At 35.7% G+C, this 23,468-nt stretch overlaps 1 protein-coding gene and 1 long non-coding RNA gene across 7 annotated transcripts; both read right to left on the reverse strand.

The window, feature by feature from the left end:
- Positions 1-5,286: 5,286 nt before the first annotated feature.
- LOC148863162 (myb family transcription factor PHL8-like) lies at positions 5,287-7,513 on the reverse strand. Of its 5 annotated transcripts, none has more exons than XM_088981222.1 (6): positions 7,002-7,513; positions 6,830-6,906; positions 6,685-6,742; positions 6,520-6,610; positions 6,357-6,426; positions 5,287-6,268 (listed from the first exon to the last, which is right to left on the reverse strand). In XM_088981222.1, exons 1-6 carry the CDS (start codon positions 7,132-7,134, stop codon positions 5,603-5,605), a joined length of 1,095 nt encoding a protein of 364 aa, XP_088837348.1. In that variant the 5' UTR covers positions 7,135-7,513; the 3' UTR covers positions 5,287-5,602. The 5 variants fall into 5 exon arrangements, with proteins under 5 accessions (XP_088837348.1, XP_088837349.1, XP_088837350.1 ...); XM_088981223.1 differs by having other exon boundaries at positions 5,287-6,262; positions 7,002-7,456; XM_088981224.1 differs by having other exon boundaries at positions 6,520-6,595; positions 7,002-7,365.
- An 11,682-nt stretch (positions 7,514-19,195) lies between these two features.
- LOC148863163 (uncharacterized) lies at positions 19,196-21,017 on the reverse strand. 2 transcript variants are annotated; one of them, XR_016109120.1, is made up of 4 exons: positions 20,651-21,017; positions 20,486-20,553; positions 20,096-20,245; positions 19,196-19,505 (listed from the first exon to the last, which is right to left on the reverse strand). It is a non-coding gene; the product is annotated as an uncharacterized LOC148863163 (long non-coding RNA). The 2 variants fall into 2 exon arrangements; XR_016109119.1 differs by lacking the exon at positions 19,196-19,505 and having other exon boundaries at positions 19,794-20,245.
- Positions 21,018-23,468: the final 2,451 nt, after the last annotated feature.

The raw sequence follows: 23,468 nt of genomic DNA on the forward strand, positions 1-23,468 counted from the left end.
ACATATATTTCTATATATTTTATATATTTATGTATATTATGTATATTTTATATATTATAAATTAATAAATATGCATTATATATAAATATATATATAAAATATATTATTTATTATTTAAAATATAATATTATATATATTTATAAATTCTTATTATATTTACATATATTTTTATTATATATATTGTAAAAAATAAAAAACCAAAAAATTGACGAACCAAACTAGTCAATCGGTTAACCAATTGGTTTCGGTTCGGTTCCGATTACCGGTTTTCCAAAAACCAATAATACCAGTTCGGTTCCAAAAAATGCTCCACGGTTCACCGAACCGTGAACACCCTTAAGATCAATAAGAGAAAATGATGAAGTCAATATTTTTTGTATACTCAATAGTTGTATGGTATTTTTCCAAATTATTGTAAATTTTGTTTTAATTTTATTTAATTTATCTGATATTTTTTTAATAATGTAATTTTTTTATTTTCAATTTATAACTATATTTTAATTTTTATATTTTATTAATTTATTCCATTTTCCAAATTTCATATTTCATTCATCAAACCATTGTATGCTTTGTATCATTCAGATTTAAATGAAATAAAATTCCTATTTTTCTTCCAACTTGTTATTCACTTTGAGTCTTTGTCTCTTTGACTTCTTATTGGTTAAGTATTTTTTCATTTTTTGTTAGATTTCAAATTTTTTCAAATAATTCTCAAAGGAAAGTTACAATATTTTAGTTTTACTTAGTAATGAAATAAAATATCAAAAATCTCAAAAAAATAAAAAAAAACAAAAATAAACCAGTTTGGCTCGGTTTGGTCCACACTTAAGGCCCGGCCCAGCATGATCAAGCTCGCAGCACAGCTTCACGTCCACGTTGGCGCAGAAATTGGAACTTGTTAAAGGTGGAGTTTGATATTTGATGGGATCCAAAGGTTTTAGATCTCTACTGGTGCAATGCAATCAAGTTTTGGCATTCCTATAGATTACTCTTTGAGCGACTCCAAGATATGATATCTAAATACATTCCAATAAAGAGTTGCTATTTGATGCAAAGTAGATCCATCCAAAACCATCAATCCTTCGATACCATGTACTAATTAATTTATTAGGATTGAAGTTTAGAGTTTGATTTGGGCGTCATTTACCATACCTGTGAATGATTGGCTTTTTGGTGGTAGAGTTTGCCGACAATGCTAGCGTGCATCGAGAAAGAGGAGGAGAAAAATCTTGAAATGCTTGAATTGATTACCCATCATTGAGAGAGAAGAAAATAGTTTAGTTTTCAAATTATTTTCAAAATATTTATTTTTATAATATTAAAATTAATTTTGTGGATTTAATGAGAGAATATACCTTAATATGAGATTTTAATGAGAGAGAATAGAAAAATAGTTTTATTTCTAATTGGTTTTAAATTTTACATTCTATTTCCATCATTAATAAAATCATTTCTTATTTATCATACTTATTATTGTTTAATATGTCGAATATATGATGTTAAAAATGTTTCCATTTTTTTTTAATTTCTATTTTTGAATTTTATTATTTAATTGTGACAACATGGATTGACCCATTTGATTTGAAATGGTTTAATTTCTTACCACTGCCTAGATGAAAACACTAATTTTTTAGGTAGATTTTAAAATTATATTTTTATATTATTGGACTTATTAATTTATTATGTATGAATTTAATTAATAGAATTTAATGATGAGAAAAAATAAAGATGTTTTAAATATATGATTCAATGAAGGTGGATACAAATTAATACTTTAAGTATTAGATTTAATGAAATGAAATTGAATGCATTGAATATCTTGTAATCGTATCCTTTTAATTCATTTAATATTAATAATTGATTACCCTTTTGCCCTTATTTTTTTCAATAAATTTAAATATGAAAGGACAAATTTTGTACTAAAAAAATCCAAAAATACTAGCGAAACTATTCATGCTTTTTAAAATAGTATAAATAATGAATCAATTCACCACAATGAAATGATCTCCCATAATATATTTTTGAGTGGAGAATCTTGAGTCTGAGGGTAATAGGCCTACTGATACTTTGAAGGAGGGGATTTCATTTCGTTCACCATGACCATGAGGGAACTTTGGCAAAGGGTCAGTAAAAGAGAATGTTGAATTGTGACTTTGAATTCTTGCTTGGGCCTGTTCTATGACCCAATCCAACATTTTTGGAGAGAACTTGAAAGGAAAATGTCATTGAGATCCAACATTTAGGGTTTTCTCTGTATGTATGAGAGGCAACTCATTTTTTGCCATCTTTATTAGTGGATTTTTGCTCTTCCATCGTCCATGAACCTGGGCCAAAGGCCAAATCACGTAAATCATTGTGTGCCTTATTTCTTTCTCTTCTCTTGTTTCTCTTGATGTCTGTTCCTTTTCTTTTTTTTTTTTGGGTAAAACCGAAACTTATATATCAAAGCAGGAACGGGATCTGCTACTCACACTTGGGCGCCTCACATGCACATCCACCGTAGTAGGATGTGCGTGTGAGGCGTCCTATGTGAGAAGCAGATCCGGTCTCATCAAAGCAGAAAGGGTCAGTAAGAGTCTGCAAAAAAAAAAAAAAAAACATAGCTTGATGTCTGTTTGTGTTTCGTTTTCTTGTACCATTAGAATTTGTATTTCTGAGTTTTAGAGAACAAACAACCAAAGTGGAATTCAATGAAATCTAAATACGTTTTCTGATTTCAAAATCTCGAATGAATAGGTTTCTGAAGTTGGAAATATTCTGAATTTCGAATCTTTGGGCCCCATATTTTGAATTGGAATCATTGCTGGGTTGAAGAACATTTTCCTTTGGCTGATTTTGACCTATTATTCCAATCTGATAAATAGCTGAAATGTTGGGGAATACCCCTCAATGGCTATACTTTTATGATTGGGTATCTGAAGTCCTTTTGGTGGGATCCATCAATTGATGGACTCCAGGAACATTAAGTAAACCACAGATTCTCTCCTTTTTCTTTCTCTCTCTCTCTCTCTCTCTCTCTCTCTCTCTCAGAAAACAAAAAAAAAGTAACCACATATTCTACCAAGCTTAGCTTACAATCTAAGTTGCCAATAGAACTTTACTCAAGGAGGGACCATAGAGGGTTAGAAGGAAACTCAATCTATCTAAGTAGCATAGATTCTGCTGCCAGAGGCCAACCGTGGCTGGATCTTGACAAGGAATTGAGCCAAACCTTCAAGGTTAAAAAGCTCCAGAGAAAACTATGTAGGCTGAAGACATTTTGACTGTTGCAGTCAGAACAACTGTAATTGTGTTCAAAGTTCAAACCCCCAGCGCAAGAACGTCATCAGAGATGTACCTCCCATTTTCATCAAATATACTTCGACGGTTTGATCCACTTTTGTCCCCTCAACGTTCTCCAAACTATAACCATTGAAATGTAGAGTTCCTGCTTCAACAAACCTACTTTTCATAGTAGATAGCTGTGGGCTCAACTCTGTTTTGATGACCACCTCTGTTGCCACTGATCCCAACTTACTCCTTCTATATGGTCTTCACTAGCTTTTACTATGAAACCTGACATTGATTGCCTTCGATCCCTTTAAGATTCTTTATGATTCATCACTCCCTCTTCTGATATGAAGCTCTCTGCAACTGATGATATTCCATTTGTTTGGATCACAGGCAATTGATCACCATAAGGGGACCCATCTAGCATAATTAGAAGCAATGAGAAAATTTTGAACAGGGTGGTGGCTAGGGGCAATCTCTGGAACCCATTCCCCGCGATAAAGTGCAATTTTTTTTTCTATATCAACATGTTCTAAAAGAAAAGACCCAGCAAGAAATAATTCCCCTTAGAGAAGTGACGAAAATGAAGAGAAACTAATAATAGCTATGAAGAAGAAAATATACTTCAAAAACACCAAGGATTCAAGGATTACTGCGCTCTAAAACCTTTGTTGTTTGCTCCAACATCAATCCAATTTTTGCTTGAACTCATCGATGTTAGTAACAGAAAAAACAAGTTATTCATTTCAAATGTACTAGGGGCCATTTCTTGGTGGGATGGCAAAATCTCAGACTGACTCAGAGTCGAGTCTTAGAGGCCACTTTGTGCTAAAGACGCAGAGGTTAGGTCCATACAATTTTGTTTTTCCTTTTTATCTGAACAGGACACATTAGCATATAGTTAAAGTGATGAAATTGGACCTGTTAATACACGATTCCTACATCACTAGCCCAAAATACTGAAAAAGAAAGAGAAACTGGTGATAAAGTGAGATGTCATAATTGACATCTTTAACATTGTTAAAGTGTTTAATGTGATTTGTAAATATACTTTGTGGAGCTGAACCAATGAAAAAGTAAGTAGACATGTACGTCTTTAATATGATTGGTTGATTGGTTGTTGTCGAGATTTAATGTGTGGTATTATTTATTAATGCATCATAGTAGATTATTTTTTCACTCAATTGTTTGTGGTGCAAATGAGCAAATTCATTTCACTAGTATAGAAGTATGGGAGTGCAAATGAAAAGATAACAAATTCTGGTTAAATTTTGCTTAGGCTGAGTTTGGAAGGAGTACAAATACAAGGTTTTGCACTCTACATATTTGTATTTGAACTCCTTCCAAACTGAGCCTTGAGGTTTTACTTTAATTTTCTTCAGGCTTTTCTATACTCTATTTGTGATGCAAACAGAACAAGCTTTCATAACATACATGTTGATTAGGAAAAAAAAAAAAGAAGCCTGCATATCTTGAATAAATTCTGATCTTTCAATTGTCATTGCAGAACACTTGCTCTCCTATATGACTTCAGAAGGCCATGAAGTGGGAGAGATGCCAGAGGTTGCCCCAACCAAAGTGCCCCCATGGGAAATTTCCCCTTCAATTTTTTTTCCTATGGCTGAGTTTGGAAAGAGTACAAGTACAAATATGTATACTGCAAATACATACAAAATAATACAAAGTGCAAGGTTTTGCACTCTACATATTTGTATTTGTACTCCTTCCAAACTGAGCCTAATGTACATTAAATTAAATACAGCTATAATCCTTTTTATAGAAAATTAATTTCTTTTTTAATACCATTTTCCATCTTTTATTAAATTTCGGTATTTCTTTCTTGTTCACTTTTTATTAGTAGATAATTCTGAACTAGATGATAAAAAATTTTCAACCCAATGATTTTTTTTTTTGTTAGAAAATAGAAAGAAGGGGACAAAGGGAAAGAAAAAAAAAAGATAAATAATAAAGGTTATAAGGCTCTCCAAGGCTTTACTAGTAATTGATCAGAGAAGATATAGTAATAAAGTTCTTCAATAGAAATTAATGTGAACATGCCAGACAGTTTTGAACCTGGAGAAAGAGAGTATTCTAAGGTGACATGTGTCATCTCCATAGACTCAACATCCTTGTACATCTGGCCTCAATATATACACAGAATACTTTCATGAGTTTGATATACTTGCAGACCTTAAAGAGTTGCATAATTATATTTTAATTTACATAATTTATAAGCCAGAGATCAGTTTCTGTCAAAACTGACCAAGGTCTGTGGTGCATGATATAGAGTTCAAACTTCAAACCCATCCATTGTTCATCTTGAAACAAAACCTCAGGCCCCAAAAAGCTTGGACACATAGATTGGCTCCTCTACCCTGCTGTTCAAGTCAAATTCTTGGCAGCCTGATTCCAATTCTCCCTGATACTGGCTGTTAAGATCAATCTTGTCTGTAAATCCTAATTTTGTGCACTGGCCACCGAGTTTCTCTTTATGGGTTGGTGATCTTTTAGCTGTTGGTTGATCAACAGAATTGTCATCAGAAATGGTGCTCCAACTTCTCTTCTGTCCGTGAAGCCGGTCGCTTGGATCGCTCTTGCACAGATGACCTTCATTTGGATACATCTCCATTAGTCGAGCCGCATTGGAATGCCTGTTACAGTCATGGGGGTGTCCAGACTCCAGCTTTTGTGAATTTTCATCTTTTCTCCCTGAGCTATCAGAGGATGTTAAAGAGCTGTCCATGGAACAATCCATGCCTCTCATTGATCGTTTCCCTACCTCTTGTAAGCTAAATCCTCCAGCTTCTGTTAGCCCTGAGAATGAAGAACTCGGGCATCGGTTGTCCACCATGGAGGCCAGTTGTGAGAGTTCAGCTTTTGCAGCTTCAAGACCCAGGGATGAAGAATTATATCCGGCAAGAGTTTCTTGTGCTTTCTTTAAAACTGACTGCAAGTACTTCCCTTGAGCTTCAATCCGTAGCTGTAAGTGTCTCTGCACCTAGAGGAGAAAACTCGTCATCTATTTTCCTTGCTGAGATATTGATACAAATGATTTTAAAATGAAGCTGGGTTTATGAAGAGCCTACCTCAATCTGTTCATGAAGCTTCTTCTGCACTTCCATTTGCATTTGTAGAGCTTGAGCTATCTTCAAGCTCCTGAAACACAGATTTCCATAGTCAGACCAGGCCTTATTAAAATTTCCTGTCAGATTGATCCAACAGAAGAATGGAAGAATCTCCATCTCTTACTCATTGATAGGTGTGGGGGTTCTACCAATCAATTCTCCACTGAAATAACCACCTCGAATTTCCTCGTCTCCATAGTCTGCCTCCATGAGATCTGTCATAGAAATCAGAAACACTGAAATGATGGAACAATCATGGAAATGAGTGATTCTAACTCAGCGATCTCACCTTCTTGCCTGCTGTCACTGTAGCATTCTGACTGCTGGCTCTTCCCAAGCCTGTATTTCTGCATAAAAAAACACCAATATATTATATAATTTCTATATTTTACATGGTTTGAATTTTAATGACCAGTAAACAGAAAAGGGAATGCCTGTAGATGGCTCTTTAGGTGGTACAAAGTAAGGCCAGGGACATCCATCACCCTCATCAGAGCCTTTGGTGTTGCCTCTGCCCAAATGAAAACGAGAAAAGAGTTAAAAACCTCATCTAAGGTCAGAAGATTTTACAGAAAGAAAGTTGAAGATATCATTTCGTATACATACTGTCTGCCCCTCCAAGCTCAGTAACCGCTACAACGAATCTTTGATGAAGTTCAGGAGTCCATTTTAGCCTGGGTTTTGCATCTGTAGAAAGAACCAAACCAATCTGTTGGTTTTGCATTTTCTGCATACCCATTTTAGTTTTTTTTGAATCAAAACCACTTTGAAGAATGAGACGTGAACATAGACTTTGATTCTTAGGACACTTGAATGTGCCGCAGCTCTAGTTCTCTTTATAAATGAGGTTGTTGTCTTATCCCTCGTTCTCACTCCATATCCGGAAACAGTAAATGGGGCTAATCTGGAGAATATATGCAATTAGCTGTGGCTCTTCTTTTCTCCCATCTCCTCATTTCCTCCCCTCCCCTTCTTTTTTTTTTGGTTCTTTGACTTTAAAGGGGAAGAAAGAATCTTTGATCCAGCAAAAACAGAAAAAGCACCACGGTTTCTATTGAGTCTCAAAAGGAGAGAAAAGAAGAAAAGTGTATGTATTGTTTTCTTCTTGCTGTTTTCCCACTTCTCTCTTTACTTTCTTTATTTTTCTTTGATTCTCTGCTTCATTAGGTAGCCCCACCATGATGAATAATGGCTTCAACTTTTCTCACGCTAAGAAATTAATGAGAATGCTTTACATGATTTTTCTTTAACTGAAAGATAAAATCCAAGAAACATGTTTTCTTTTCCTTTTCCTATGGCAGATGTGGAGTGGGTGGCAGATTCTTTTTGTTCTTTCTATGGGGAAGGAATCAAAGAATCTAGTATTAGATCTTAAACTTTATCCAACCTATTTTAGTTAATAAATAGTGGATGAAGTCAGTTGGTTTCATGAAAATTATGGACAAATTGCACAAATGCAATTAGTCCCTTTTTGCTTTTTCCAATTTTCTCAGAAGTGGAACCAGAAAACAAATGTAGGGCTAACTAACATTCTTACTAGTCATGACAAGAGAAAACATAGGGTCCTGATTCTTATGGACTGTTGAAGCACATTCAGATGGACAGCTTACTTGTAATTGTAGTGAAGATTATTGACTTTATCAGGGAATAGACATAGACCCATCTGATCTACGAAATTTTGTGTAGTCTGAAGAAATACCCACAATCTAAGAAGGTATAAACTAGATGGTTAGGTTGACATGGGGCCGAGAAATTTCCTACATCGGAACCATCATGGTCGGCCTCTCCCCTTTCTTGTATTGCATACTGCTTCTGCTTATATAATCCATATCTGTAGTAGTGTATAAAAATCTGGATTTGAAGAATATCCTAGACAAGTAACAACCTCTTTGCACACTGGTAAAGCCTTCCCCATATCCTCTCTCTCCATCTCCATAATGAAAAGAACGGAAAGGGTAAACGAGAAGGGAAAAACATTGAGTGAAGGAACTGTAGTACATATTCCAAAAGAATGTGCATTTCTTTTTCGTTGTCAGGGGAAAATAAAAGAATCTGCGGAATTAAGAAAAATAGAAGAAAAGAAAAGCAAATCCATGTATACGTATTGGTGCAACGTTTCACATTTGTACAAGAAAAGAAAGCCCAAGTATCTGAATTGAACCCATGAAACTGAAAGTTATTTCACAAGAGCTTTCTTGGGGGCCGGATCCGCAGATCGTTACATATTAAAAAGTTCACCAATCAACCAAGACAATTAATTAATTACTGGGTAGGTACTCTGTGCCTGTTAGTTTGAGCTTGTGAGAAGGTTGGTGGGTGTCTGGAATACGTAGGGTCCTTGTGATGTTTATGGAAATGAATGGAGCTAAAAACTAACTGAACCAAAATCCGATTGAGGCTGTGACAGACATAGGATGCTGTCTGTGTCTGATGGACATGGCCAACACCCTAACACCCTAACCCATGTTTCCTCTGCAGGCATGCACACGCTTGGATACGGCAAAAGGGGTGGGCTCTGAGCTTCTGATCAAACACTTTATTTAACAGCAGGAAACCTACCGATACGAGTTGCTTTGTTATGAAGCTTCGAGATCAGGGAAAAAGTCAAAAATAAGAAACGTATTAATTCCAAGGCGGTCTTAGCCTCTTAGGTTCTTAGCTTTTGATCTGTAACCCATATTTAACTAAGAAGAAGAAGGGTTGATTAGATTAGATTAGATCGATCATCTTATTTTATCGGGTTGCGGTGCCGAGTTTGATGCCCAGAATCAGACCTCAATGATTGATCTCCAAAGTGCTGCCATCTTAGTGCCATACATTCAGTTGGTCTGCTGCATCGACAAACAATCAAACAACTTTCAGTGATTCAAAGTATTATCGTTGAAAAGCAAGCATAGGAATTAGGAACGAGGAAGCAAGTAATGAAGGATGGAGCCGAGAGGAGGATGTCAGTTTCCATGGTTAGTTTGGTAATTTGGTGAAAATATTCCGAACATAACGTGATCCAAAGTGTTACTGGCCAATTGTTGTGCTGGCCTTGCATCATTCCATTAACTGATCACAAGACAAATCAAATCAGGGAGATGCAGGTGGGTTGGGGGTTGGGACATAAACATTGGTGATTGGACAGGCCCACATCCACACACAGTATATCCCCCGGTCGGCCCAACACTTGGAACCACTACTCTAATTTCTTCCTTGCAGTTGTTTCTTCTTCTGATTGATTGATTGTGTAGTCTGTACAACAGTGGATCGATCATACTTGGTAGAAGATCAACTGAGTTGGGTTGGGTCACTAAAATGGTGGGCCCCATCATGTAGGATGTGTTGTGGTTGTTGTTCCTAATCCTATCCTCTTCCCCAAGCTGATGCAAATTCTTGCTTCATACCGGAAATTGTGAAGTGAGATACCAAGTTACCAGAACTGATTGATGGATGTGAATTACTTTGTTGGTACCCATTGTCCAAACAAACCTAATGGAATCTGATTACTGAGAAGCGTGTTGTTATCCATGGCCCAGAGGTTTGAAAATTGGAAAAAGGAGAGTGATTGAGATACCTTTCTCTTTAACCAGCTGTTGTACTTAGAGCTACTTTTCTCACTTTAATATATTCCAAAACAAGTAAAGGAGATTCTAGGATGATGCCAGACAAGCTCTTGCATGCTTAGGATGTATAGCAGCAGGAGAAGGTCCGGTGAATCAAAAGACCCATAAGCAATCCATTGAATTAAGAAAAAAAAAAAAAAAAGAGGAGAGAACACTAACAAAGGTACGTAGCCCATCAATTATTGTTGTCAAAAGGGCCCAATAAGAGAGATCATACAATCCAAAACCAAAAGCATGGAGAAAGAAGATGAAAAGAATATGGCTTCAGGAATCAGGAAAAGAGCAACAAAAGGAACGTGTCAGCGTCCCACCCCCCCTCACAAAAAAATTAAAATATATTTATAATACCATTACAATTTCATGGATGTCATAAAGCCACCTGCCACAAATGATGTGAGCAATATGTCACTCCGAATACTGCTTATTTATCATATTACTTAAATCAGAAATGCTAATAAAGCTGGAGTAGCTCTGCTGCCAGGGCTTAATTTCCTCGTGAATGCATGAAGAAGCATCTGTGCTTGTTCTGTGAGAAGGACTATACAATTATACAAGGGACAATGTGTTTATGTTGCGGGAACTGCTATCTTGTCCTTTTTTCCCTCCCTCCCTCCCTTATCGTTAAGAGTTTTTTTTTTTAACATATGCTATGGATCATGGTCTAAGCATCCTTCTTCTTTCTTGACTAATGATGGCTGCGGCAGATGTGAGCTCCACTACCCACTATAACCTTTGATTCTCTTTCTCTCCAATTCAATAAAAAGATCAGCTTGAATATTTGACAATACCCCTCAGCTGGTCTCAGACCATTTCCTTCAATTCCTGTGAGAAAGTGTGAGCACCTAAGTACCCAAGTGACTTAGAGGTTAAAAAAAGTAATAATTAAAATAAGATAAAAAAAAGTTAGGTCTTCGGTATATTTGAACCCATCCAATTGGTATGATGCATGGAATATTTCAAACGTAATGTGGGGCCTATACATTGAGTGAATTTATCCAAATGGCGATTATACTTTTAAGCCTCGTAGGAAGATGGCCCACCAACTTAATTACTTATTGATAGAGAGTGAGTTAAACTCTTTAGAACCATCAAGTTGGTTAAGCTTTGGCATATCCCCAACGGTGTCTGATCATCTGGGTCAACGGCGGTTTGATAATGCATACATATTCCCTCAAACCATGCAAGAGGGCAAGACCTACTGATTTCTATTATAAAAAGAAATCACAAGACTTGATGCCTCTATTAACAAGACCCAAACCTAGGATAAATCCATTCCTAACAAAGCCTTAGACATTAAGCTAGGCAAAGGCCTCACTAGTCACTAGAAAAATGCAAAAAGTTCAAGGTAAAATTTTTTTTTCCATATAATCCAAAACGACAACTATTTGTTCATATAATTTAATTTATACAAATTCAAATTTCTAATATTAGTTAATATATAGAAACCATAATATCAAGAGTATAAGGGTTCTTTTCTGATCTGCATTCAAGAGTTATAAATATTGAGTAGAAAAGGACTGATTAATTACATAAGATGGAACCTATATATGCCTCTCTATGGCTGGTGGGAAAAGCAGAAAGAGGTCTCGAATGGCGGCTAAACCTACAAAACCCAAATAATTAGACATGCTTAGCATACCATAAGGGTGACCATTCTTAGCCTGGTCCAGGCTCAGCCTGGAATTATAATATAGATTTGTAGGCGTGGTCCAGCCAATGAACACCCCATACCCCGGTTGATGTGATATATGATAACATTAGAGAGAGCAAATTGGTTAGGTTTCCTAATTTGAGGAATTTCAAAATTTCAACATCTAGATACCACCCATGCTAATTGCACAGACTTCAAGACTGTAGTACTTCACTGCACAATACATGTAAATTATACTGTAGGAGAATCACTAAATTTGGAAAGATATTAGTAAAAAATAGTTAAAAACTAGAGACGATATCATGAAATCTGCATATTGGGTGGGATTACAAGTATCTGTATCTATGCCCTTGATGCCAATAAATCAGAAGAAATATCTCACTTCTAGTACCTGGGCCTGAATTTCTTACAGTATTGAGTCCCCTCATGCTGGAACTTGGGGCTTAGGTGAAAGGAACCTGCAACAACGAATCACTGATTATCTGGGAGTGGATTCTCCCACACAAGAAAAGATGATGTTTGCAAGTTTCACCCAATTCCTACATGGTCTCACTTTTGCAGTGAAGGAACTGTTAAGGATACCAATCTTGAATGCTCAGTGCCAAAGGATTTTATTTTTTATGAGTTCAGTTCCAACTGCCAAGAAAACTTTGATTTCAAGACTGCTATTTGCTGTAAGTTATCAGCAATGAAGACCCCAAGAAGGAAATTCTTTCATACAATAGATTTCAATCAACTTCACATGATAGAAGAAATGCTTAATTCTCAATGACAATGGCTTGACAAACTATCTTTTCTCCCAAGGCCTTATTTTCTCTTTATTCATTGTAAGAACATGAGTTGCTCAAATATAATTTAGTTTGACTTTGGAAAGGTTTTGGTTACACTAAGAGAAAGCACTGTAGTGTAAGCGTCGAAGGGAATAAAAATAGCAAAAAATATGAAGAATGATCAATAAATCCATCAGAATGAGCAAGAGTCATTTTCATCCCATACAAGAAATAATAGATATTTCTGGACATCAGGCCTCAAAGTTCACAAACAACAATTTCCCAGCTTCTACTCTCATAATTCAACTGTAATCTCCACTCACACAGACTCTGGAACTTTTTACTAGGTACAACATCATATGTAGAAGATTATTCAACAGAAGTTTTTACAGAGTGCTCCACATCTTTGTACATATTGCTGGATATTTAATGGAGACACAAGAGAAGTTAAAAATGTACTGATCTAACAGGAGAGGTTTTAGGATAGACTAAGCCGCGGCACCATTCAAAAGGCCAGCATTTCATTGCTGGATATTTAATTTGAGGGGGCTACACCCATACTACATTCTTTATTTTATGACGGGGAAGTAAAAGGATTAGAGGAATAAACTTTATTATGATGCCCTAACATCATTCTAAGAATGATGGGAAGTGATGAGGGGTGATTTGGTCCTCCGCTGGCCTGGTGGCACGTGGTGTCCATTTTTGTCGTTTGACATTTTGGGTCATACGGATAAATGCGTATCTCATCGAGTCAAGGAGATATACCCTGGAATGCGTATCTCATACATAGCTCGGGCACTTCGGCAAGGCAGCTAGCAGCACTTCATTTAGAGTCGACCTGTGGTATCTTGTCGTTATTGGTCCAAGGGACCTTGGCGTGAGGATCGACCTCCATGAAGACTTGTCGACTTGTGGTACCTCGTCAGTACTGGTCGAAGTGACTTTGGCGTGGGAAGCGACCTCCTTCAAGAACTTTTTGACCTGACTGAGGTCCGAGTGGCGACTTGCGAGACATGTTCACCGTATGTTAGCTCCAATGTCGAATGTTCCGAAAGAAGGCACAAAAGCCTAGTCTGCATGCAAAACTATCTTTGAGGATTTTAGACCGGTCAGCCACATCTTCCTAGAGATCTTGGACGCGGTGCGTGGAGCTCATGCCAAACATTACATATATAAATGTCTCATTTCCAACTTCAGGAGGTATGCACAACTTAGCTCTCATAGCTCTCTAGCTCTTTCCAAAATCTCCAGTTCACTGACTTAAACATCAAATTGCCCACCTCAGGTAAAATAACCCGGACACTCAGATATTGTCTTTTTGCAGATCGACCCGACGAACTTGCTAGCTTAACATCCAAACTGTCAAATCGCATACCATCAAGAAACACCTCTTCTTAATTGTTTCTTTAGTTCTCTCTTCATGCTCTCGTCTTTCACATATATCATAAATATGACAAAAAAAGTCAATAACAAATTTAAAACCATTTTAGTTAAGGTGGGCCTTGATCAAATTCATAACCTATGACCAAAAATTGAATAATTGTGAACATATTTTAAAAATCTAAAGAGACAGAAAGAAATGATGCTTATAATATATTCCTTTTTATAGATAACAATCCTTACAACTTTACAAGGTTATTAGTTATTGCCATCAACTTATTTAAACAACTTAGTGAATCAAACGGAGCTTGAGCTTACAAGCAATTTTCTTGATCAAATTGAAGCCATCATCCACCCCTCTATCGAATTCCTGCTTGCCCATTTACCAACCACGGTTACCTATTTCTTGGTCTTCCCAAACTTCTTTTGCCCCATAACTTTCATTCTACCAACAGAATACCCACATCGTTCCCGGAACACGAGGACAATCGGCCGTTCGGAGGCGCCATCTTCTTGAGCTCTGATTCCAATTCTCTGTGGTGATCTTGAGTCAATTCAAAAAGTTTTTTACTGTTGCGATGACCGACTAGGGGTGCAACTTGGGCAGGCCCAACTTGAGCCTGAACTGGCACAGCCTGAAATTTTATATGGATTGGGTTTGAATCCAAGAAATTAGATTTTTCTATTTTTTGGGTTAGGCCCAATTATATATATATAGGCGCGCACACACACACATATATATATATATATTAATTTTGCATTCATATTTATATATATATATATATATATATATATATATATATATACATACATATTTGTATATATATACATTTGTATACATATTTATCTATTTACATACATATTTTGCATACATACACACACACATATATATATATATATATATATATATATATATATATATATATATATATATATATATATATATATATATATATATATATATATATAATTTTAACATGGGTTCATTGACCAACTCGAATCCAACCTGGGCCTGAGCCCAACCCGAATTCATTAAATTACAGTGTGGGTTAGGCTTGAATTAAAAAAATTGAGCTTGACCTTGGACTCAAATTTTAAATCCAAATTTTAGGATAAAAAACCAAACCCAAATTAATTATAAACCCAACCCAATCCGCCCGATTTGCACCCCTATGACCGATAGAGTGTCCTTATAAATCAAAATGTTCTACAAGATGCATGGACCGTAGAGGTATTGAAAAGTTAAGGTAAGTTCAAAAGGATCTCAAAAAAGTAATGGAGGGTTTCAAATAAAAACTCTTTGGCTGAGTTTGGAAAGAGTACAAAATGCAAATGTGTACGGCATATAATACAAAATATAAGGTTTTGCACTCTACATATTTGCATTTGTACTCTTTCCAAATTCAGCCTTAGGCGTACAAATATGTTTGGTGCAAATAGAAATGCAGTCATGAACCTTAAATATTTGCATTTACACTATGATCTATGGTTTTCAAAACCGGATTGGACCGGATGGTCAGACCGGTTCTGTTTTTCCTCAAAACCGTTTTCTTTCCTAAAACTGTTGATTTTGGTCAGCAAATCTCTGAACCGGCCGGTCAACTATTCAAATGGTTTTGACTGTTTTCCAATTTTTTTTTTAATTTCTTTATTTTTTTGTCAGAACGGACCGTTCATTTGGGTCAAACGGTAGACCCCTGACCGATTCGTTTTTAAAAACCATGCTATGGTCTCCACCATACCGCTCTTCTAAGAAGTCTTAATGGTTGACCCGGAACTACACTTTTGAATGGAACCGTAAAGGCATTTACAAGGCGGCCAATTAAATTGGGACAACCTTCCTACGGACCACTTATCAGAAAACTTTCCTACCAACCGGATGTCTTGTTCTTGTCGATGATGATCTTCCCTCCAGTCTCCACTCTGGGCTTTGAAATGCCGCAATAATTGACCTAGTGATCGATCTACAACATTTTTAATTTCAACTATCAAGCGGTGTGTCATTAGTATAAGATAATGACTGATATTGAGAATATCTAGTTGTAACTTCATCAACCGTTTTATGCCTCCTTTGTGTTAACATTTTTGTCTTACAGCAACTCAACTTTCTCTTGACCCAAATTGGTTCATTGATGAATAAAGGGAAGGAGTGAGAATCTCCATTGTCTCTTTATAATAACGAAAGGGAGAGAGAGAGATAGGGGGAGGGGTTCATGCACCATACTCCATTATTCTTTAACTAAAAAAAATTAAAACAAAAGGGAAGAGGAGGGAGAAGGTGTAGGTGGTGGTTGGAAAGTCAGTGACAACCACATCAGACCCACTTACCCCACTAAGGATAAAGTAAGTTTCTTGACGTAGATGGCTGATCCTTCAAGGATTCAGGTGATTTGCTTTGCATATATTTATTGGAAAAATAAAATAATTACAAATAAATTTTAATAACCTGAAAATTCCAAAGTTAATATTAGCAGTAGTAATTCCAATAACAGCAACACAATAATTCTGGACTGAAGAGATAAAAGTGAACTTATTGAGGTAAGTTGTAGCAATGCTGTCTTATAATGCCTTAAAAAACTGATAATCAATCAACTGGTATTCATCATAATTCACTTTCCAGGGTATCGATTGGTCAAACACTAAAAAGTCTTCCGAGATCGAACATGCCCTTACCGGCATCATATATAAAAATTAATCCACTACTTTTCAGATGGAATACATAGGTTGTTGACCTAGGCTCCACTACTTTTAGATGGAATACATAGGTTGTTGAAGGATGTTGTCTAGGCTAGTGGAACCTATAATATCAACCAATCTCAGAGGTAAAAATAAAAATGAAGAAAATGAGAGGCTAAGAGAGAAAAGGTGGTTGACTTACATGTCAAATTCATTCAACAACAAAAGGTTGGATTTGTTTTGAGAAGTGAAAAAAATAAGATGATTTTATTTAAAAAAATATATGTTTTTGAAACCAACAGAATTATATTTTTCTAAAAAAAATAAATTTTCACTTTTCAATACAAAAACAAAACACATACACAATCAAGAACATGTTTTCAAAATAATGCATTCAAATCTGATGATCTTATTTTTGGGAGGGGGTGGGAGATCTTCAAATCAGATGAATTTGCCAACTGATGGTGGATTAGTTGATAGGTTTTCTGACTCGTCCGAATAGAGTGTTGCTCCTTCTCTTCTCTTTGTCTTTGGTGGTCTCCCTTAACGTCAAGTGAAAATGCTTCTCACCAGGAGTTGCAAATCGGTCTTGTTGCCGTCAAATCCGCTTATCATCATTGCGGCAAAATTGGGTTTTGACGAAGAGGAATAAGGAGGGAGAGGGAAATGGATGAAGGGTAAAATTGGGTTTAAAAATATGGGCCACGTAGTATCACATGTGCATGGATTTTGACAGAATGTTAATGAATACTAATGAAAGAGATAGAACTAGTCAATTATCAGAAAAAATTTGCCCAATGGTTTGAGTGGTGCAGTACATTCACGAATGGAAGTACTGTCCCAAGCCTGAATTGGAACAGATTAGGAGCCCCATCCGTATCCAACATATCATAGTGGGAGAATGAATCAGTTGTAGCACACAAATTAAATAGGCCAATGGGAAGAAATGATAGTTAGCAGGGCAGAAGGTCTAGACCTGGAGATAGAAGGCTTCAGAAAGTTAAATGTTGATTGGGATATAGTTGAGCCAGTGCAAGAAACAGTGGTGGCATGCAGCAGAATTAATGGCAGAAACCACAAGGACATGTTTCTTTCATTTAGCAAGCTGTCTCTGGGTAGAATAGAATCCAGGTGATCAAGCATACTAGGAAGTGTTTCAATGACCATACCCGACATCATCTCAGGCATAGGCAAGCTGCTGCGTTCCCCCCCTTTAGAACGCCTTTCTCTTTGGAAGGAAAGTGTGCTTTACTGAAGTCTGAAATTCATCTCAGAATCAACAATACTCATCGAGAGAGAAGTGCTTCTACTTCCTAGAATTAATTGAATAGTTAAGCTGAGCACTTGGGATGGAAATATCCCAAATAGAGATGTGTGACTGTAATTCAGATGGATAGAAATTGGGTAGGAAATATGAGTTGGAAATATCCCGCGTAGATATCATTTGATTGAAATATTAATGAAAGTAACAGGGATATTAGGCTTTTGTTTATGGCTCCCTCTCCTTTCATTTAAGTGATGGGTGTACTGTGCAGTAGTGAGTCAATTTTCATTGGTTCTTACCATGAATTTAAATGTACACTAAAATATAAGGACACATTGAGTGTTTGAAACTTAATAATAGGTTTATTTTATCTTATATGTTTTTTTAAATTCCAAACAAATTTATTAGAGGTTTCATGATTATGTTAAATATGACATATACGTAGATGATTCTTCCTATTTTTGCCACATGGACAAATCCTATGGCCCATTTGAACCATCCATTTATAATTTTTCCCTGATTCTCACCCTACTCTTTTAGGCTTCCTTATCCTTGGATGATAATCTCACTTTCTAGAAGTTGGAAAATCATAGTTTTTGAATGGATATATATATATATATTTGATTTTTTCCACTTTTGGGGATTTGTTAAAGCCACGTGAAGGGAAAGCATATTCTTTTTGGCTTTCGGTTGCATCTTGGCCTTAAATGTGCTCTTCCAAATTAGGTATATTCCTTTTGCTAGTGAAAAGCTTGAATATTCCCTCCTTTAAAAAAGACAGAAAATGCAAGCCCCTGTTTGGGAGTGAGTGCTCTTCCAAATTAGATACTTTTTTAACTTTTTTTGTTCATTTTATTTAAACTCAGAACCAGATCCATTTAAATATGGGTTGATATGATCCATAGGACTTGTAAAGCAACACTTGTGAAAAGGTTTAAGCCCCCTGTATGCGACTGCTTATTGGATAAATAAGTGCTTATAGATAATTACTTATTTATAATGCTTACCCTAATAAGCATTTATGAGTTTTTGGTGAAAAAGCACTTCTTTCAAATGGGTAGAACAGGTACTTTGAAAATAGAAAAAAAAAAGCCTTGTGATTATTGGTGTGGGCTTATTCTGACTTATTTCAAAATCACTTTGAAAATTTTGAACTTATTTGAAATCGGTTTATTTTCAGAAAAAAAATAAATGATTATTGGTGTGATTCTGGCCTAAAATACGCACTTTTTTGCCATAAATGCTTAAAAATATTTACTCCCAAACAGGGGCTACGAAGATCTTGACGCACGTGTGACATGTAGTAGAGAAAATCAGCCTTGTGAGAATGGAAACCTGTTTTGTTTTCCAGAAACATCTTTAATTTTGCTGGTTTCGGGAACAAGGTAGATTGTTCAATCTATTTTGAGAAAACACAGCAGCCAAAAAGAGAATCATCTCATATTCAATTGATCCCCAAACACCTTATTTTTCTTTTATTCAAAACTTCGACCTCTTACATTTGAATCGTGCTAGCATATCCTTACCCAGAAGTATGAACAATACAAATTCGTTTTATATTTTACATTTCTTTGTTTTTTTTTTTTTTGTATTTACAAAAATGTCTTCCAACAGTCAACAGGGGGAATTTTGGGTTCAGGGACACAAGACATCTTGTATCTAGTCTGGGAGTGGGCACCCAATAACATGACACAGTTTATACATGTTAATTTAAAGGATCAGGATACACCACTAAACCAGTCCCGTCCAACAGGTTAGCTGCACCAAAAATCAATGCGATTAGATAATGAATTTGGAAATTTTTGTAGTGTTTTTGGGCAACAACCTGATTGCTTTATCCATTATCATCATGGTTTGTTTGGGTGATGATTAGGATTATAACCTAATAAAATTTCTGATCTGGTTATAATTAAGTTGCAACTGTGCTGAACTCGTATGGGTTAGAGAGAAAAAGAATGCCCAAATATGGTAAATCATGTGATTGGCTTCAGACATCAAACTTCAATGATTTCTTCAAAGTTTGATCACAGTTCAACGACTGCCATATTGAAAAATCATCTCCATTATTCTTAATGTAGACAACAAGTACAGAGATTATTAGACAATTCATGTCATTTAATTACCAAGTATATAACTCTCTCTCTCTCTCTCTCTCTCTCTCTCTCTCTCATTTAATTACAAATTGAGCATGATTAAATCCTTCCCTCTTTAGATAGCACCGAGAGCCACCTTCTTGTTTCAGTACTACCCTGTAACTATATTCCTAATTAACTAGCTAGTTTGAGCCAAATTAAGAGGTGAATCATGTCCAGAAGCTATCTTACAAAATAAAAAGTTATGAAGATTACCAGTTAGAGAAACTAGGTCTGAACTCTTTCTTTCCCTAGTGGTGGCTTTGGAGTATGGCGGTTATTAGCTCCTGATCCCGGATAATCATTCAGTTCCAAACCCATCCTGCCGTTGGTAAGTTCTTCTTCCCATACTTCTTCTGTGCTTACCTGTTTTCATTGAAATTAAACGACAAAACTTTAATCAGTTAAACCTGACCAGCAAAATTTGTTGATATCTTTGATTTTAGTTCAAGAAAACACAAATTAAAGGAACGTAGAAAGGAATTTGATCTTTATCACTTTGGCAGCATATATCTCAGATTTAATACTTAATTTTGCTTAAACATGGTTGAAGAGAGTATGTTTTAATTTGAAACATTTGAACAATTAATCCAAATTGTAAGCTACCTGCAGATGGGTGTTCTCAGAATCTGCTGGAAGCAGTACTCTAGTATCAGATAATAGACTTCTAGTCCCTGCAGTAACCACAAGATGAAATGATTAGTTAACAAAGAAGGAAAAACAAGAATGTATATATTTTCCCCAATAAATAACAGGCTAAAGGAGACTAACTTGTTATTGGGACAGCATTCAAGGAGATGAGGTGAGAAAAACTCAATAGAATAGCTAGCAGATGAAGGGGGCTTCCTGCCATTTCTACCAAACTGTAAACACAATGACAGCGATGACTTTTATGACAGCTAGAGCCTGAATTTGTTTCTCACCAACTGCTGCAGCTACTTCCCGGCCCTTTTATATATATATATATGCATTCCTGAGACAAAATAAAGAGTCACTTTTGATGTATAATATATGTGATGTTACGCACATGCATCATTTCACCAAAGTCAAAAAGATGAACAGCTTGGTGCATGGGTTACATCTTATGGAGCTCTACCTAACTTGATAATTTCCTCGCTCTTCCTCTCATTATGTGCATAAAAAGGAACATTAATTGTTAACACTTTAATAAGGGAATCAAATGTCGGGATGAAATAAATAATCAAGTTAAAAAGATGGCACAGATACATTGTTCCGTGTTTAATTAGTGTTTGTTATGATGCCAGGGATACTTGGAAGATGATGGATATTTTCTTGGAAAGGTGGCCAATGTATGTGAGCCCTTAGGGTTTGTTAAGTGCGGGGCATCATAAAAAGAAATGTATTAATTAAGAAAAAAAAAAAAACAGTATAGAAAGATGCACCCACCATGGTGGGTTGATGACAAAAAGGATACACCACCTTTGCAGCAGCACTGTTCTTACTCTAACTTTAATCCAGGTCCTAGTGGAGAGAGAGAGATAGAAAGAGATCGATCTTCCATCTTCTCCATTAATGGGTGAGTGGGTTTGTTAATGGAGGACTTTTGGTGGGAAGTTTGCTTCAAGTTACTTGAGATGAGATAACCCATATATCCATCTTAATTTGTGACCATTCTTCGAGCACCTGACACTTGTATGGGGATCAAAATAACTTGATTGACTTTTGGGTCCAAGTGATAACCTGAAATCAGGTATTAGACTTAGGGGTGGATTCGAGTCGAGCTGAGCCAAATAGTACAAGGCTCGAGCTCGGTTTGAGACTGTTCTATAAGGCTTGAGCTTGATTCAAGTAAAAAATTTATAACTTTGAGCTCGATTCGGCTCGAACTCGATTTTAAGAAAAAATATTTTATAAAAATAAAAAATTATATATAAAAATATGTTTTATTTGATATTTAAAAAAATAAGAATTATAATAATAATTAATAATCATGATATTTTTATTATATATATTATTTTCTATAATTTTATTATATATATTCAAACCAGTTCGCAAACCTCACGAACCGAGCTCTAATAGGCTCAAATTTGACTCGTTTTCTAATCAAACCAATAAATTGGATTCAAGCTCGATTTGACTCGGCTTCAACCGAGTCGTTGCCACCCCTAATTAACCATTGGGAGAAGGTATATTATTATTATTGCAATCAGCAAACATACAGCATGGACCTCCATTTCAGGTCATTTTCTTCATCTCTGACGACTGCTTGCTACGTGTGTATAGTTGAGGCTTACCATAAAAAAAAGGGAGTCAGTAGACATGATAACATCAGCAAAAGAAACAGCACAGTATGAAGATGAAGACGAGCTTACTTAGGATATAATTCACTAAAAGCATTGGAGACTCATCAACTTCATTCAATTCGGCTTTTCTGTAAAGTAGAATTCCAGAAAACTGTTAACCCATAATGAAATTAACTAAAGTATGCAAATTATGACCAAGTTGGAAATAAACAAATTATTGTGTTTCTTCAAACAAGTTTATCCCTTTGGACTAGATGCCAGCAGGCCACCTCACTAAATTGAACTATAGGGGAGCTTGTACCAGTCACCATCTATTAACAAAATTAACGTGGATCGACTATATATATATATATATATATATATATTTATTATAGTATAAGATCAAGGAGAAATTAATATGCCTGCAACTTAGTCTAATTTAATCTTAAGAGATATCTGAAATCTTTCTTCATCCATTTAAATTTCAAGTTGAGATAAATTAGCAATGATAACATCCTATCTTCTTCTCTTTGATTTCTTTCTTTACTTTTATACTCTTTCTTCTAACGTCGTCGCGTGACCTGTAGATTATTATGTACTACCATATCTGATGATACGTGCAATAACTACTCCCCCATGTTTGTCCTAATTGCAAATTTTCTACTAATTAAACAGGATTTGCATTTCCACTCCATCATTTCGTTTCGGATTTCCTTTTTTAATTAACTTCTCTAAATTCATTAACAATATTCAATTTGATGGGCAAATTGTTGACCGTGGAAGTTATAGGGGAGTCAACAGTCGGTTGGAGCCATGGGTGACTCAAGCTTTCAGCCAGTTGAGATCCTATTTACTTATCTAGCTAGGTCCTAAGTTGTGCCAAGTTTATGTATTGTATGATAATGCAACAGACCATCAACTTTAATTAATTAATGGGAAAAAGTTTGATTCCTACCAGGACGTGTATCCAACCAAGTGCTTTTTTCGGTTAATTTTAGGGTTTAGGGGTTCAAAGTTTTAGGATTTAAATTTTGGGTTCAAGGATTTAGATGTGAAAAAAATAATTTATTTATTTATTTATTTGCAAATCAAGAGGTGGTCGGATTTAGAGTTTCCGCAAGAAAGAATTTGGCTCCTATTAGGGTACAATCACTTTTTCAATTCGTTGTGCATTCAAAAATTTCATAGAAACAAGGAGGCATGGACTTATCATCCACTGTTAAAAGCGATTCTACTTACAATTTAAAAGGACCCATAGTTTTTTCATGGGATAAGTGGATTGCAATCCACCTCAGAATCCTGAAATTGTGGCCCCCTTCTAGTCTACTAGTAGTCCTCCCTATAAA

This window comes from Nelumbo lutea, chromosome 3 (assembly GCF_056320005.1).
Source record: "Nelumbo lutea isolate HS-2025 chromosome 3, American lotus-T2T, whole genome shotgun sequence".
NCBI classification, from domain to species: Eukaryota; Viridiplantae; Streptophyta; class Magnoliopsida; order Proteales; family Nelumbonaceae; genus Nelumbo; species Nelumbo lutea.

Coding starts and splice junctions, on each gene's coding strand:
- LOC148863162 (XM_088981219.1), bottom strand. CDS start 7,134: ATGGGTATGCAGAAAATGCAAAACCAACAGATTGGTTTGGTTCTTTCT. Junction 6,427..6,519: donor ACCCCCACACCTATCAATGA/GTAAGAGATGGA, acceptor TCTGTGTTTCAG/GAGCTTGAAGATAGCTCAAG. Junction 6,269..6,356: donor AGCTTCATGAACAGATTGAG/GTAGGCTCTTCA, acceptor TTTCTCCTCTAG/GTGCAGAGACACTTACAGCT.